Raw genomic sequence first — 17,561 nt, 5'->3', positions numbered from 1 at the left:
TTAGTGGTGTTAACAAAATATGAAAAGAAGGAGACCAAGCAGATGGAAAAAAAAATCAGATATTAGACTTGATGTTTATTGTGTAATGTGTTTAGGAAGGTGGTAAAAGGCTTGAGAGATGGGGAAATGATTCATTTCTCTGCAGTATTTTCTTCTACAACTAGTCTGTGCCATTTCCCATAACTGCTTCAAATACAGTACTGGATTTTTAACTTTGTGCAGAAGAGCAGGGATAAATGATCTGCAAGGTATGTAGATTTGGGAAAAGGAAGACCAGAGGAAGTGTCCAGGGAAGAGTCAGGAAGGTGCTTTGTCACAACCTCTGAATGTTTTGCCGTGAGCTGCCATGGGATCGATTACACAAATGCCGGTATTCTATAAGTTTATTTAATTTATTTTGAATCCCAATAGCAAATATACACTAAATATATAAAATATCCCTTTTATACAGTACTGTCAGTATTGAGAATTCTGTGGCTGCCCTGCACAGGAGGGTCAGGGCAGTGAGTTCCAGCTGCTTGTGGTCGGCACTTGTAAGGGACTTACATTGGGAGGGATTCTAAACCCGTGTGGTGTCAGAATATGGAAGAGGAGAAACTAAACTGAAAAACACGATTACAGTTGTTATAGATAAAAGAAAATGTTTGTGCTGGCCTAAAGGGAGTTTAATAGTCATTCCTATTAAGCTTGAAGCATATCATAAATCTTGAATCCTACTTTTTAATATTCGGACTGCATCAAATTCTGTGAATAGTAAAACACTGAAGGACATTTTCCTCTTGAAGTTGCAAGAGAAAATTATCAAAAACTTTTAAAGGCTTTTTGTCTGTTCATTATGTGAAACCTGCCTTTATCTCACTTAATAGATTATAAAAATATATTCTAGCTTAGAGACAGCGACCTGATGATACCATATCTTTTTATTGCATCTTTGCTCATTGTCAAAAATGGCACAAGAAGTTGTCCTTGAAGTCTGATAATTTTTTTTTGCAATTTTTCTTACAATACTTTGGGAGAGGAAAAGGTCCTTACCGTGGAAAAAGTCACTTCCACGTGATTTTTAGAATTTATTTGAAAGAAGGAATATGTCAAAACTATGTGATTTAAGGAAAGAATTAATATCTACAATAGGAAACGTCAAATACAGTTTCCAGTTCCACTTCCAAGAGTTCTTCTGTAAGGTATAAAGACTTCTGTTTAAATTATTCAAATGTAGGTTGAACATTGTCAAATAATACAATGGATCCTACTTAACATACCATTTCTAATTAGTTACCTCGGACATAGCAAATACTTTGTAAACGGTTAAATAGTGTAAAATCGGCATTTTTGCTGCGAATTTCAAGTATTGTAGAACTGCTTTGGCCAAGTTGCTGTTTGCAGTGAGGGGCTGGGGGTCACTTGAGGAAGTTGCCCAGCTGGACGCTGTTCCTGGCTAAGATGCAGCGGAAGGTGGAGGGCTGGACCTGCCAGTACTTGACGGGGTTGTTGAAGAGGCTGATGCCGCTGTACAGAGCCTTCTTCTTCCTGCGGCCCGTCGGGCAGAAATCGTTCACTCCCAGCTTGGCGATGTGGTTGGAATGCAGGAACACCACCTGCAGGGAGCAGCAGAGGCAGTTGTTAGTGTGCAAATGGCATCTCTGGCTGGCAGATCACTTGGGAGTAACACGAGTTAAAAATCCACGTTAAAGGTTTTTTAAAAACCTTCCTCCTGTCTCTCCCACAAAGAAAAGTCGTTGGAATTCTATCAGTGTGTTCTCAGAGTAATTGGATTCTATTCTTAGGGAACTTTGTGCTAAAGTGCGATTTTATGTTCTTTTGTAGTAAGAATTATGATGATGCAGTATTATATTCTCCCAAATCTTCAGGGATTTAATAGATCTAATGATGTAGTCTCGAGCCCTTGGAGAGATTCGTTGGTATAGTTATAGGAACAGGTCAGTCCAATGCTGATGTAGCTTAAATTAGTAAATACAAGGGCTTGTAATAGTAAAGTTTAGAGTTTAAGTGAAATAATGTACAGTGACAAAATAATTCCTTGTATATCTAAGTTTACATTACATTGTAAGTTGATATTTGCATTGGTTGTTTATATATATATATATATGTATATTCATCTCTATCTATCTAAAGGTATTTTTCTTTACTTGTAAGTTATATGAGAAGCACAAAGAAATGAAATTCAGAGAGAAAAGCTTTTGCCAAATAGCTTATTGTGTGCTCTGTCACTTGTGCATCTCTTCATGTGTCCCCAAGCTTTGTTCTGCTCAGGATCCCAAGGTATATGTCATCTTATAAAATAGATACGAATTTAATTGCTATTCCAGAATTCAGGAAATAATTGTGTTTTGAAAGTATTTTCTTGCCAAACATATCTAGTTCTGAATACAAATTTTAAAATCTTAACTCACAATTTCATCCTTATAAATAGTTTACTTTGGATTTAAGACTTTTCAGTGTGGGAGTGGAAAAATTTCCACTCTGGGTTGCTAATATGGAAACTATGATAAATCTGTAACAAACTTTCTGGAAACATTTTCTGGGTGTAGCACGTTGTTGTCCTTTTTTTTTTTTTTTTTCCCCTAGGAAATATTCCTGCTGTTTGATTTTATATTTATTTCTTTAATAAGCATATGTGACTTTAGGTTTCCCTGGTAAGAGAGTCAAATCCAAATATATGTGGCAATTAATGATGCCTTTTGGTTGTGACCTAATCAGTGTGGCAGAGTGAAAGTCAAACAACTTGGAATCACTGGAGCTTTCTGTTAAGTTCAGGTCTGACCTGCAGGTATCTCAGTTCAGGTAATCCAGGAGGAACCTTCTTCAGCTTGTTTTTCTCCAGGTGGATTTCACGGATACTTGGTATGTTGGCAAAACTTCCATTTTCCACATCTTTGATTTTATTATTCCCAAGGCCCAGCCTAGAAATAGTACAAGGAACATTTAATTACAAACTAATTGAGATTCACAACAGCACTGGAGAGCATTCTTTATTTTTAAAGATTGAAGTACACAGGAGTAAACATAGGGCAAGAAAAGAACGGGGAGAGGATGATGAAACCTTACCTCTGATAGGAAAAAAAAACACAACTGAGCCACCAAATATTTTTTACTTCTTAATTTAATCTCCACTTTAAGGAGATTAGCTCTCAGCTGATCTCAGTGTGACGTGAGCAATTGTTCAATTTTGCATGCAGTTTTTCTAATTATAGTGGCAAGAGTTTAAATGGTAAATATCATTCAAGCTGCCTGGGAAATAAATCAGACCCTTCTATCAAGCAGTAAAGCTACAAAGTATACAGTAGTATATAGTATATATATATATATATATATATATATATATATATATATATATATATATAGTATATGGTATATACAAAGTATACAGTAGTATATAGTGTATATATATATAGTATATGGTATATACAAAGTATACAGTAGTATACTTTGTAATACAGTATTACAGAGTAATCCAGTGTACAGAAATACAGAGTGCTGTTCTAAGAAACAGCCAAATAGCAAGTCTTGTAAGGGAAGTATTTTTATATATATAGCTTATGTCTAAAACAAGAAGATTTGGACTAATCAGGACCACCTTCTTTCCTGCTTTAAGTTTTCCTTAGTTAGATTGTTTTGCTGTAAGACTCCAGCCTGCATTGCTGGGAAGGAGATTCCAAAGGTGGGGGCCAGGTGGAATCCCCCTTTCTGCCCATCCTGCCATCCCCTTGTTCTCTGTTCTGTCACGGCTTATTCACAAACTGAACTTGCTGTCTGAAGGCAGTTCAATAGTTCTTCTTTGATAGTAGTTTCTGTCACCAAATCCCAAATGCAGAGCTGCTCAGCCGTATTTTCAGAGGTCTTATCTGAGCTTTAGAGAGAGAACTCCCTTCTCTAGTCCCACATCAGGGATACATTCCGCAGAAACAGGCATTTTCCTTAAACCCCATCACATTTGGGAACAGTTACCAAACTGTGTCCTTTACCAGCTACTGTATTTATGAGAATAAATTTATAAGAATTATAAGAATTTAAGATGGTTATATTTTGTAATCAGCTGCTGTTCTTATCCTACTTTTCTATTGCAAACTGTAGGCAGAAATCATGTGATAAGAAGGCTAATGTGGTTTCTGGGTTTGTTTGGTTTTTTAAGCTTGGTCTTGCAGCAGTTCTTACTAAAACACTTAAAACTTTTAATTCTCTTTTCTGCCATTAACAAGAGAAGTCTCAAATCGAGATGCTGCCAGGTGTGACATTTTATCAAATAAAAGCATGGAAGTGTTACCTTTGAAGGTCTTTGTAACGGTTAAAATCCTCAAGTTCAATTGCTGTGATCTTATTGTCATCTAAATGAAGCTCCAGGAGACTGGAGGGCAAATCTGATGGAAAATAAATGCACAGTGTGAGGAAAACGAGCCAATTAATTTTTTATTGGAAGATATATTATGTTCCAAACAGCTTCTTTCCTTTGTGTTTAGAATTGGGTGAGGAATTTTGGGGAGGTTGTCTGCATCAAAGAAATGGGGATTAGGTGTTACTATGGTAATTAAAAATCAACATAATTTGGTTTAAAATAGTAACTTTAAAAGAAAAAAGTAAGATGTGAAAGTGCACATACTAATTTTAAGATTTTAGTTCCAGAATTTGTTGTTTGTTTTTTTTTTTTTTCCTGGCTTCCTTTATGACAGCTCTCAGTATTTTTGGTTAACTTGTCAAAGATGTAAATTGTATGTTTTGTGCAGTTACCTCAGGGCTGGTAGTCAAACCCCTACTCCTGTGGAACCAGGGAGAGCTTTTTGAAGACCTGTAATTTTTTGCCCCTGGTGTAACAATTGTGCAGTTTCAGCTGCTGGGATCGATCTGGGAGGGATCTTTGGGAATCCTCTCCCCTGAATGAGATATTTGGTTGGCTCTTTCCCACGCCACAATATTTTGTATTTCCAATACCTCCACATTCCGAACCGCCAATGAATGGACCAGGAGGTGGTGAATCCACCGTATCTTTTTAGGGAAGGCCCAGGAAGATCCTCCCGGGCGTGAATTCCTGTGTGCTGCTCTCGGGCTCAGTTTTCCAGCCCCTGTCTAGGTGGCAGCCGACCCCGAGCCATCCCCGCTCCTCGGGGGCTGGGCGAGCGCTGCTCCCGCTGCCCGCAGCGCCGGAGGAATGAGCTGCTTCCCGGCCTGCTTCCCAGCCTGCCGGAATTCCAGCTGGCACTCTCGGGGCTGGGTTCCTTTGTTTGGGCTCTTTCCCAGTTCGCGTTCCAGTTCACAGCTCCACGTGCTGCTGGTGTCCCAGTTACACCGGGAAGAGGGAAGAGCACCCCCCGGCCATTGCAGAGTTTGGGTGCATTTTATAAGCTCCGTTTTTTTAAATCTTCCTGCCATTATAATACTTACAGACAGGAGGATGTACAGACTTAGTTTCCACTTGTGGTGAATGAGTTCACTGTGAAATAGTTTGGGTTTGATTTGTTTATATATCTGACAGACATATTGGACCTCCTGCTGTGTTTCCCCTTATAGGAGATTCCTCTACAACAAAGACAAAATTGGAGTAATTTTATGGGATTTTTTTGTGCTAAGTGATAGGAGATGGCATTATGATGATACTGGAGGAATGTTTTGGGGTGTTTTTGTGTTAGGGAGCAGCCAGGTAGTTTCTGACCTTAAAGTTATCTGAACAATTGGGGTCAGTTGGTTTTGTTTGTTTGGGAGGTTTTTTTTTTTAGTGTTCACTTCTACAGGGATGCTTCTACACACACACACACACACGTATATATATACCTACAGGAAGAGATTAAATTTAATGAGGAAGAAGTTCTTTATCTGAATTATGAGAAATAAATAAGGAGCTAACATATGGTTTCCCTGTAAGTTAAAGCATGATGTGGCATGATGTTATGCTTTGTTTCCTCCCTTTTTCTCTTCACTAGTAGTTCTGAGTAGTCGAAAATCATATTAGTTTGGTTAAATACCCCACTGACCTGCAGAAAATGGAGGTGGAGTGTTGTACTGAGTTCCTTCAGGCTACCTTTTTGTATGTGTCAAGTTAGTGTTTTAATTTATTGCTACCTCCAAATCACAAGTTAATTTTTTTTTAGTATGAAAGAGTGTTGAATTTAACTAAATGTTAATATTAAGTTTGGCTTAGCAGAACCCCATCAAAAGATGTATAAAATGCCATGTTGGATTTTGCATTAAGGAGGTTACGTTTACTGCACAACGTAACTGAGCTACAGAGTGACTTGAAACATTAAAGATTAAAGCTAGAAATCGTGGAGTTGCATTTTAAATCCATAAAGGAAGTGGGAATTCTGTATCCCTTCTGACCCAGATCACATATCAGGGGGTTTATTCTTCCCTTGTGAGGATTTTGGAGAGGCTGATGTGTGAAAGATGGGAAATCACATCTTATTATGAATTTCTTTGCACTGTTTCTCCTGAGAGGAGTCTCTGTTGTCCACTGTGTGTGCTGTTTGTGCATTCACTCTTTTGGGATGCGGAATTAAATACTAACTTCAAAAAGAAAAATAAGATAGGAAGTGGCTTGGTACTGATGAAAATACAAAACAGAATATATGAATTTAGTAATCATATAGATATTAAAGCATTTTATTTAGGAATATACTGGTATAAGTGAAATAGGAAAGCTAAAGCCTACCTTTAGGAATTGAAGTTAACTTGGCTTCTGCAATTCTTATATGGTAGATATTTACTCCTTCAAAAGCCCCGGGCTCTATTCCATCATTGTTCAGAGGATTTGCACTCATTTCTGTCCAAGGGGGGGAAAAGAAAAGCATTTATGGCTTAGGAATTTTGTGAATTAATTTTATTTGTGACTTCTGATGTTCTAAGCACGAGTTAATGTTTGGCTTTGATTACCTCTTCTGAGGGGTGGCAGTCACAGCTCTCAGGGAATTCAGGCTGTTTGACTCGTTTAACTTGGCTTGCAGAGTTACCCAAACCCTGACTTACGTAGCAACTTCACAGAGAATTTAAATTGGGAAAGGTATTTCCCAGAGCTTGGATATCTCTTTGAGAGGAAACTGTACATTGGGCTGAAAATTCTATATTATAGAAACTTTTGATAAAGACATTTTCTGTTCTGCTCAATTGGACTTACCTAAAACATGCAGAGACTTCATTCCTTTAAATACATCCCTGGGGATTTTCTTGACCTTGTTAGCATGAATTCTGAGCTCTGCCAACGTTCTGGGCAGATTTGTTGGAATCTCAGTCAGCTGGTTGTGGGACAAGTACAGTCGTCGGAGCCTCTTTGTGGGTTGAAAGGCTTTGGGATGGATCTTGTAGATTTTATTGTTGTTCAAAGCCAGTGCCTGGGAGACATGAAAAGAGCAATAGAAAGATTTTTTTATATAGGAAAGTTATGATTATAAATTTTAAGTCATGAATTTGAGATATAATTTAGCAATTAAGTTTAAAATATTTTATTTTTCCATCATACCAAACTTTAGCACTTTGGGCATTTCAGTTGCTTGTGAAAAACAAAATTGAACCTGAAAGCTGGAGCATCATCTGGAAGGTAGAGAAAAACTAGTCAGAGCTGACAAGGTGCCAATGGATCATAAGAACTGGCAAAAGAATATGTTTGTATTCAAATATTTTAGGGGGTTATATACTTTGTTGTTCCTTAATGCAGATTCTCAAAACTAAGAACTTCATCTTTTATTTCAAGATAACTCAGCAAAATAAAAGTCAGGCTTTTAATCTGTGTTTCTTAGATGTTCATGTCTCTATATGACACGTGAATTTATATGTTATTTGCCATAATTTTCCCACTTATGTGAATTCAAGTCTCTCCTGTACTATGGATTAGTCCTTTTTGGGGCAGTTTTTTGTTCTTTGCTATGTGTTATCAGAGAACTTGTAATGAGTTACTACAGACAATAAAACGTGAGTTATCCAAAATCATTTGCATGTCAAATCACATCCCTGTATTTGCATACTCAGATATTCATTTTTGTTCCTTTTTTACTTCTCGGAGCTGTTGGTAATTCATCTCCTCTCAGGAATTGTGGGGGGGAAAAATGTAGAGCAAACCAGAATTAATCTTTTTTTCCAGAAAAAAATGAGCCTAGTTTAAGGAAATAAACAGGAAATGCTCCTTCCTAATCCCAGCTGCCCTCTGTGCCTTTGCTAAGCAGACTCCAGGACTCAGCCAGGCTGTACAAAGTAAACTTTGATCTCAGTGAAAATGTTGTTCAGCCTGGCCATAAATGAACTGAGGAGAAGGAGCAAAGCAGCTCAGTTATCACATAATTAAGTGGTGACTGATATGTAATGTGGTGATGGCTGATGGGTTCCAGTGGCTTCCTCAGCCCTTAGAGGTCAGTTCCTGTAAGATCTGTTATACAGAATATAAACCCCCCTTCCTTGGGAAGGCCATTCTGTACCCACGAGACAGGGGGAATGGGAAATGTTTTGTTGCCAACTATGAATTTATGTGATTCTTCTCTTGCCTGTCCTAGCTTAAACCATAATAATTAACAAGCTCATTCATAAACATTTAGATCTGGTAAATTTTCACGTCTTGCTCAGAAACCAAATAGGACTGAAAGGATTTGTTTATGGAATCCCAGAATCCCAGAATGGTTTGTTGGAAGGGACCTTAAAGCCCATCCAGTCCCACCCCCTGCCATGGGCAGGGACACCTTCCATTATCCCAGGTTGCTCCAAACCCCCTCCAACCTGGGGGATTGGACATTCCCAGGGATCCAGGGGCAGCCACAGCTTCTCTGGGCAACCTGTGCCAGGGCCTCCCCACCCTCACAGGGAAGAACTTTTCCTTAATGTATTAGGAGTGTTCCTTCTGTTAGTTTATTGTGTGTTTCGTGTCTTTCTAATGGGGAATAGACTGTTGTTAGTTTGCTGTAAATCGTGGGATGCATTTGTCATTTTTACAGTGAAAATTTTAATGTTGTCAATATTTGTTGGTACTGGATCTAGAGTGACTTGTTATAGAAATAAATATTCTAAAGCAGATTTAACTTTCCAGTCCTCTGAGACTCTTGTTTTCTTTCATAATAAAACAGTAACATTGTGTACTGTAAGTATCTGGATTTATCAGTTGCCAGTGATACTTGTTTCAAAGTGTTTCTTTGTGCATATGTGAGCATGTTAAAAAGTTAGTAGTAAATCCCCTGACTTTGCAGTAATTCAGTGTTGGTCCATTTTCTGTTCAGTGGTGTATGTGTTAATTTTATGTTCTGTGTTTTTTAAATACCCTCAGAAAGCATCATTCTAGTTCTACTGTGAGAACTTCTGGTGTTTTCCAGCTAAGCAGATAAAAAAGGAGCTCTTGTCTTGCAGCCTTTAAAATGTAAGGAATGTTTGTGTGCATGTTAAGGACTGAAAAATCTTGAGAATCTTTTTGGTGAGATGCATGTGGTACATCTTCTGGGTGTTGTAGAAAGTAGTTCTTACAACTCAGAAGATATTTGCTTCTCACCATGTGGGAATAGTCAAATACTCAGACATTAGATTGTATTTTTATCTCCACTATTAGAGAAGGAAAATACCATTTGTATTTTGGAAGTATGGGAATATTTCAGATTGCTAAATAAGATTTCCACCTTGGGAAGTAGCAGCTTACATAGAGTGATGTGAGTCCTTGGAGGTCGTTTTCCTTGACCTCTTTAATTTTGTTGTTCTGGAGGTCGATCATCCGAGTATCTGGTGGGATGTTGCGAGGAATTGATGTCAGACCTATAGAAGTGACATAAACAGAACCATTATGTGCCTGGATGCAAGTCCAAAGAAATCAATTACTAAACAGTGAAGCACAGTAAGATGGTTGATGATTATGGTGGGAAAGAAAATAGGAACAACCATAGAACAAAGGGTAGAAGGGAATTTTTGGTAACGGGAGGAACTAATGATGTAAGGATGTACCACAGGCGTGTGTGGATAGTTCTGGGAGGAGCTGCTGCTGCCCCTGACCATGACAGCCTGAAGAGGGGGTGCTCCTTGTGGGTTCTCTGCAGCTGGGACATAAACTCAGAGCACAGGTTGTCCTGCAGGGAAACTGCTTCAGTCCCTGGAGAAAGGAGCCCTCAGAGGCTCCAGGGCACTGGTTCCCTGTTGGGCCCAGGGCAGTGGCTTTATGGGGTTTGTGCCCAGTGCTGGGCAGCTCCTCTGTACCCCTGCACTGCCCCATCCATCCCAGTGCTGGGGTTGCCTGTGGAGCCACCCAGTGAAGGGCAGGGCTGAGAGACGTGTTCTTGGTACACGTGGACGAGGGCTGGTCCCCACTGCCAGTCCTTCATTACCAGCAGTATAAATCCCCCAGCCCAGCTCTCTGTTCAGTTACAAACCCGCTGCAGTTCAGGCCATCTGAGATCCTCAATCAGCACAAAAGCCTTAGCAGGGGTAGTAACTTCCTTTTCAGTGGAAATGCTGATGCACGAAAGGCTGTGACGTTTATTAGCAATTATTCCATAATTAATAGGTTGCAGTTAAAGATGAAGTCTCTTAATATGTTTTTTTCCTATGTGTGAGCTGTAAAGTGGTTTGCAATCTGCAGACCAGATGCAATAACCTCCATTTGCTGCTGTCAGCAAAAGTTTATTTGGATTCCTTAATAATGACACATTTAAAAAAACCCAGCAGTTTCTGTCTGGACTCAATGTTTGTGAGCCATGAGCAGTCCAGGGTGGCGTTTGGGATGGTGGCAGGGCTGCAGTGAGAACAAATGGCATTGTCCCTGTGCTCGTGGCAGGACCACAGGCCATGATTGCCTTGAGTCATGAGAAAACTTCAATGAGCACTAATTCAAATTGGAACAATTAATAATGAATTCCTAGTTAGGGACTGGGATGTACCTGCAGCAGTGACAGGAGCAGCTTTGCCTTTGGCTAAAGTGTTACCAGTGATGAGCACTTGAGTGAAGTTTGTGTCCCACTTATGTGGGACATTAAATGTCCTTGTGGTTTGTTTTAATTTGTTTTCTTGTCATTTGACCCGTTGCTTTGTAGTTATGAATGAAATGCTTCTTTTTTGAGAGAGGGGACCAATAGTTAATCTGTTTCAAACAAAATACACAGCAAATGCTTGTGCTCCCCTGTTTGGATAGAACATCATGCAAGTAAAAAAACCAGTAGAAAGTGTAATATAAAATGTAAATGGAAGTGTTTTCCCGTTCTGTGATTGTTCTCTTAGTGGATAAAAAGCTGTGCAGGTTATTATGTACTTACCCTGATCAGTGTTCAGTTAAACACTTTTACAGTTATTTGTTACATATTCTAAATGCCTTTCCATTCCATGTTGTTGTCCATAGAAGTCATTGCTAATGGAAAGTGGCTGTAGCAGCTTTTTAGTTTTCTAAACTGGCAAACGTGGATTGGGAAAACATTCATGTTGCAAAAAGTGCTGGACACAAATTAGGTATGGTTTGCAATCCTAATGGAAAACATGTTAAACTCCTTTTGAAAATGACTAATACAGGAATACATGAATGTGTGCAATTTATGGAGCTGTAGAATTCATCTTTTCAAAGACAAATCCTCAAAAGGAGAGTCCAGAGGAGAACAGACACAAATTCATTCTTACCTAGGTCAGAGCAGTGGACAACCCTGACATAGCACTGGCATCCAAAGGGGCATGTTGGGAACAGATCAAAAGGAATTAGTGGCATAATGGGTTCAGTGGTTGGAAATAGGGAATTGTCGTCATCGTCGTCATCGTCCTCGTCTTCCATGTCTTGGAGCATCATGTTCTTTAGTGTGAAATAGGAAGGACCAGTGAGAGATTTGGCAGAGCACAAAGCCAAAAAGAGAAGGAGTGTGTATTCTTTCATATCTTCTTAATCAGGACAACCACTCTGGAAAAGGAAGGTAAACAAACAAACAAAAACCCACGAGAGTTAGTGAATATGAAAGAGCAAATAGAGGTATTGACCTATTTACTTCACTCGCTGCAGTCTCTGGTCCTGAAAAACGGTCTCTCGTGAACGTTGAAGTTTAATTAGTGTATGAGGGATGAAGAATATAAAAATAGTCTTTAAAATATGAATTATCACCATAAAATTACATGCAGTAATATTAAGTTAAATTTATTAGAGATTAATGTAATATCAAAGTTTTTAGTTGAGTTTTACAAATAATATCATCATTTACTTCAATCTTTGAGGTGTAATTTTTGTAGTACACTTTACCAGAACTCAGAATGAAATAAATCCTATTTCTTCTTGATGAAAAAGCATTTTTAATGTGGTACATGGGCATATGTTATATTGCTTGTAAAACTGAGAAATACTTGATTACCAATGCATAAAATGCACTCAGCAAGACACTTCCTAAACACTTGGTATTCGACTCCCTAAACACTTCTAATTAAACTCTTTCTATTCTAATCTGGGAAAACAGTGTTTTCACTCTTGACAACAACTTTTCCCATGTTCCAGTCATTTGTTTATTATTTCCATTGATAGAAGTTCACCTCTGCTTGCAGCACATTTCACAGAATCCTGGAATCACAAAGTGGTTTGTGTTGGAGGGGACCTGAAAGATCCTCCAGTTCCACTCCCTGCCATGGGCAGGGACACCTTCCACTATTCCAGGTTGCTCCAAGCCCCGTCCAACCCGACCTTGGACACTTCCAGGGATGGGGCAGCCACAGCTTCTCTGGGCAACCTGTGCCAGGGTCCCACCACTCTCTCTGAGTAAAGTATTTCTTCTTGGATCAGTTAAGGCACCTTCCAAGTGGAAAACCCCACGTCAGACAGCTACAATTTTTTCCTCATGTTCTTGAGAAGAATGCACAAGTCACAAAGGACTTAAAAATACGTTTGTCTTTAGAAAAATAGGCAATCATAGAATAGAGTTGGAAGGGAGGATCATCGAGTCCAACTCCTGACCCTGCACAGGACACCCCAACAATCCCACCCTGTCCCTCAGAGCATTGTCCAAACCCTCCTGGAGCTCTGGCAGCCTTGGGGCTGTGCCCACTGCCCTGGGGAGCCTGGGCAGTGCCAACCAGCCTCTGGGGGAAGAACCTTTCCCTGAGATCCAACCTGTCCCTGCCCTGACACAGCTCCAGCCGTTCCCTGTCGCTGGTCACCACACACAGCAGATCAGTGCTGCCCCTTGGGAGGATGGTGAAAAGCCCCGTGAGCTCTGCCCTCAGTCTCTTCCAGGCTGAACAAACCAAATGACCTCTGACCCAGTCCAGCTATTTATTCAACTTCCTTCTGCTTCTCCCAGTTCTAATTTTACCAGGTTTATTCCAGGCACACTTACTGGGAACACCAGGAGCCCGGTCCTTAACTGCAGTGTAGTGCATTACCTGAGGAATGATGATCAGTAGTTCAAAGGTACTGATTTTTTGGGGTATAGGTATTTTCTACATACTCTGGTTTTATTCTGAAGATGATTTTCTTGACCAAATGCTCCTACTCTAGGGGAAAATGGAGATAGGAAGAATTGCCACAGGATGTTTTGCAACTCTGAGAAAATGCTGTAGATTCAGCCCTCAGCTTGACATTGTTTCCCTCCAAAGCCCAATTCCAGAAGTCATTTGGATCTAACATCATGCTCCACAAACCAAGAGGGGCTGCTGTAAATTTTAATGTGTATATCCTGTTTTTAAAAATTTTTGTGTTTAAACTATCATAGACCTCTTTAGGGAAATACTAAAAGGATGTCAATTCTTGTCTGATCACCTAATGAAATACTTGATGATCTATTTATAGCTGAAAAATGGCTTTATGTGGGTGTTTTGTCATTGGTCCTCAATTGCAGGAGAAGGAGTGTGCTGGTGCAGGAGTGTTGACTTGGCTTATTCAAAGTTCTGAGGTTTTGGTTGTATTGCTTTCTTCTGTGCAAGGCCTTTCGCTGTTCCTTGGGTATGGTTTGTAACAGCATTAAATGCAGTGCACTGCATACATTGCTGCTGCTGTAACTGTGTCTGTTTGAGGATGTTTAAAAAGAAAAAAGATAAGTGTTCAGATTACATAAAAAGAATGCCGTGACTTCTTTCCCCCAAATATGTGTCTGAAAACAAGCACAATATACTTTGTAACTTGCAGGTAAGCAACATATAACTGTAAGTTTGATATTTCCATAATATCCACCCTGCCTGTACTTTTACTGATTTACCAATCTCCTGAAAGAATCTTCACATGTGTTTTTCCCGTATATTTTCCTGAATATTCAAAATAACATTCTCTTTCAATGCTCCTAGAAAGAATTTGGTGGTGGTTCTTGCAATCCCATACAATGTGTGTGCCCTTGAAAGAGTCTTTGAATACAGACAGTGCTGGGGAGAAGGTGTGGAACCCCCTTTCAAGAGAATTGTGGTCACTCCTGGCTGTACACCTTTGGGACATTTGGCCTTTCCAATCTTGCCTTTCAGCTTCACAAAACAGTTAAAATCTTCAGTACTTTAGTCATACCGTTAATTAGGAGGTGAGTTTGAAGACTTTCAGACTTCCAAGTTCTCCTTGTTCTTGGAAAAGTGGTTTGATGACTGAGGTTTCACAGATGGGATCTCAGGCTGGTTTTCTTCCTTGGCTGCTTTGGTATTAAGTGACAAAATTCCTGTGCTTTATTCAGTGATGTTGTACCACTTCCACATGGAGGATATCAAGCTTCATAGCGTGATCATGTCTCAGGACATCTATTTTCCAGGCCCCTGCTGGCTTTTATTTGTGAGAGGCACTGGATGTATCGTTTTACTGTATCTAAAAGATAATCTTGTGCGTGTGTTCCTGAAATGCTCTTTTGGATCTGGTGCTGGGAAGTTGTCTTAGGAAACAACTTAAAAATCTGTTCCCACGCTTGCATGTGTAGCAAATGGATTCCATATTTCCTTCCAGATATCCAAAAAACCGTGATTTCAAACTATTAAAAGATTGAGGCTGTGATTGGAGTAGTGGCCAATTTGAACTCCTGAAAAACATGTGTTGCTCACAAACAGTTCTAGAACAGTAGTGTTGAAATATGTCACTGATGACACATATTGGTCCCTTGAAAACAAGTCCCTTTGCAGAAGAAAGCCTAAGTTGTTGTGGGGTTTTTGGTTTGGTTTTGGGTTTTTTAAGGAAGGGTTAAAATCCTTGCTTTGTCTTCCTATTCTGCCATTAGAAAATCCTTATTGGATTTGTACTTAGGGGGGATAATCAAGCTTGACTCCAGGTTTGCATTGACCAAAGAACTGCCAAAAAATGGTTCCCAAAGAACAGAGTTTTATGAATGTTTTTTAAAATATCTTTTCGTGGCTGGAGTTTTGAGATTCCCAGTAAACAGATGCTGACATGTCTCTGTAGAAATGCTCTGACTCTGCAGCTCATCTCAAAGAACTTACACAAACTTTCTGCATGCTTCAATTTCAGGAGTAAGAGAATTAAAAGAAAATGAAAGCCTAAAATCCAAGATCCTGGTGATCTTTCTGGAAATCCTTACATTATTTTATCATGGGAATTTTATGAAATATTGTTTCAGAAGGTACAGGTACAGCTGTGCTAATGGTCCCCTGCTGTCACTTGAGAGTGACTCTGCTCCCAGGTACCTCCAGCTCTTCCACTCAGGCTCTTCACTGAGCTGACTGAACTCACTAAACTGGCATAAAACTCATGTGAGCACCAAAAAAACCCCAGCACGTTCTTTGTGGGTGAACAGAGTGAGTGTGGAGTACCAGAGCCAACACAAAGGAATGGGTGGAACAGCCTAGTTTAGGGGGCTGGAACTTTAAACAGAGAGAGGAGGAAAAAGGAACAGCCATTCCTGACATACAACAAGCCTAACAAAGCTTGGCCTTGTCCATTCCTGATTTTTACAACCCAGAGCATTGAGTTGAGAAAGATTGGGGTGGATTCAGGCTTCATTGCATCTTCTTTATCACAATCCTACTTATCCTTCAGCACAAAAAGCTGCTGAGTAGCACCTTCCCACTGGAACAGGAGCTCCCCCGAGGTGAGGTGACTGAATGTGGACAGTTGCACTTCACCTGGAGAGACACTGGAAGGCTCACTTGCTGTCCTGAAATGTGTAACAATCCTAAAATCACTGTACTGAGCACTTGGGACACACTTATCCTCACTAGTGTGGTCATCTTTCCCCAAACCCCTGTTGCCAAACAGCATGTAGAACTCAGGCACTTTTCGTGCTCTTGGTTGTAATGTGTAACTAATTAAATGCAGGTGGTATCACAGGATAACTTCACATGATTCAAACCTTTGAGAGATTGTGTGGGAAATTCCCACGTAAGTTTGCAACAGTTTCTGTGATGTGAAAATTCTACTCATGAGTTATGGGAAGAAAAACCTTTCCTGTGAGGACAGGAGCTGTGTATTGAGTGTGGGATGAGTGCATTAAAAAACCCAACAACAAATAAACCTGGATTCCTTGGGAGTTACGTGTCAGCCCTGCAGCATGTGGCATTTGTTGTCTCAGCAGTTATGACACCAAGGAGTTAATACATAGAATTTTAAGACTTAAAAAGACTCTAAGTCATATTTAGAAATCTCTTCTGTTACCGGTGTTCGGAGACCAGTTTCCTCTGTCATTGTTTCTGAAAAGGAAATGTTTAAATGACCCAGTGGTGGTCTTTGCAGAGGCAAGGAAAAGTCCCTGTGTTCATTAATAACACAAATCATTGCTCTGTGCACAGATTTTGTCCAAAGAAAGGCAAGACCATTGCTGTTTTGAAATCTATATTTAAAAATAGTTCTGGTTCTATTAGTCATTGTCCCATTCCAGAAATAAAAGGAGTTTATGTTTAACTCTTTGTCTACTCCATTGATTTACTTAAATTGCTTAAGAAAAACAGGAGGAAGTTTTTTTGTTAGTAAGATTACAGAAGAAATGTTTCTGTTGCTAGAAATAGTCCAATATTGCAGTTAAGTAGTGATAATTAATTGGATGTTTACAAAATAAGTGGTGTTTACAGAGTATTTACTTTTTATGGAAAACTGCTTGACTCCTGTTACTGATTATGATCCATGAGCGTTTTTAGGTTGTAGTTCATCTACAATTTACTCTTCCGTGGGTTGTTTTTAATTACTTTGCTGATATGTACTTAAAAACCCCCACCAACTTGAATACCAAATTACAGAAAGATAACACAGAGTTATAACTATAAGAACTGCTGTCATTGTAGGGTAGATTTTCACAGATTGTTATAACTGAGAAAAGTTATTGTCAGTTGTAACATCTTTCTGACGAGTCTTTAGTAGTTAAATAACTCACTGTAGCTGGTTTTGTTTTGCAGCTCAGATGTAGTACACACAGAATTATTTCAGCTGCAAAGTAAATTTTCCTGTGTTCCATCAAAAAAAGTGGTATTTCTAACTGTAAATTACCTGACATTGTTAATCTGCACATAGTGACTAGCAACCTGTTGCTTAACTCTTTACTGCTATTTATATAAAATAGGTATTCAAAGTGGACATACCTTGCAAGTTTGGGAGTTCTTCCAGAAGCTCTGTGATAATCCACCTGAGCTCTATATGTCCAGTTATTTCATATTAAAAAAATATAGAGAACAAGGAAGTAAGCCTGAGTTCTGTGAAATGGAAAGTAAATAAAAAGAAAAAGTCCACTTCCAAA

General features: G+C 39.3%; 2 protein-coding genes across 6 annotated transcripts in view; one reads left to right on the top strand and one right to left on the bottom strand.

Moving 5' to 3' along the window:
• Window positions 1-17,561, top strand: part of LOC113995856 (centromere protein P) — a 128,806-nt gene that overhangs the window by 54,006 nt on the left and 57,239 nt on the right. The window lies entirely within an intron of this gene.
• On the bottom strand, window positions 444-17,546 carry ASPN (asporin). The gene is made up of 8 exons (XM_027736159.2): window positions 17,407-17,546; window positions 11,566-11,836; window positions 9,611-9,723; window positions 7,121-7,334; window positions 6,659-6,769; window positions 4,283-4,376; window positions 2,783-2,921; window positions 444-1,595 (listed from the first exon to the last, which is right to left on the bottom strand). Exons 2-8 carry the CDS (start codon window positions 11,810-11,812, stop codon window positions 1,398-1,400), a joined length of 1,116 nt encoding a protein of 371 aa, XP_027591960.1. The 5' UTR covers window positions 11,813-11,836; window positions 17,407-17,546; the 3' UTR covers window positions 444-1,397.

This window comes from Pipra filicauda, unplaced genomic scaffold (genome assembly GCF_003945595.2).
Source record: "Pipra filicauda isolate LSUMZ 115617 unplaced genomic scaffold, ASM394559v2 scaffold102_size2360937_pilon, whole genome shotgun sequence".
Classification (NCBI taxonomy): domain Eukaryota; kingdom Metazoa; phylum Chordata; class Aves; order Passeriformes; family Pipridae; genus Pipra; species Pipra filicauda.
This window is presented reverse-complemented; position numbering and strand designations above follow the sequence as displayed.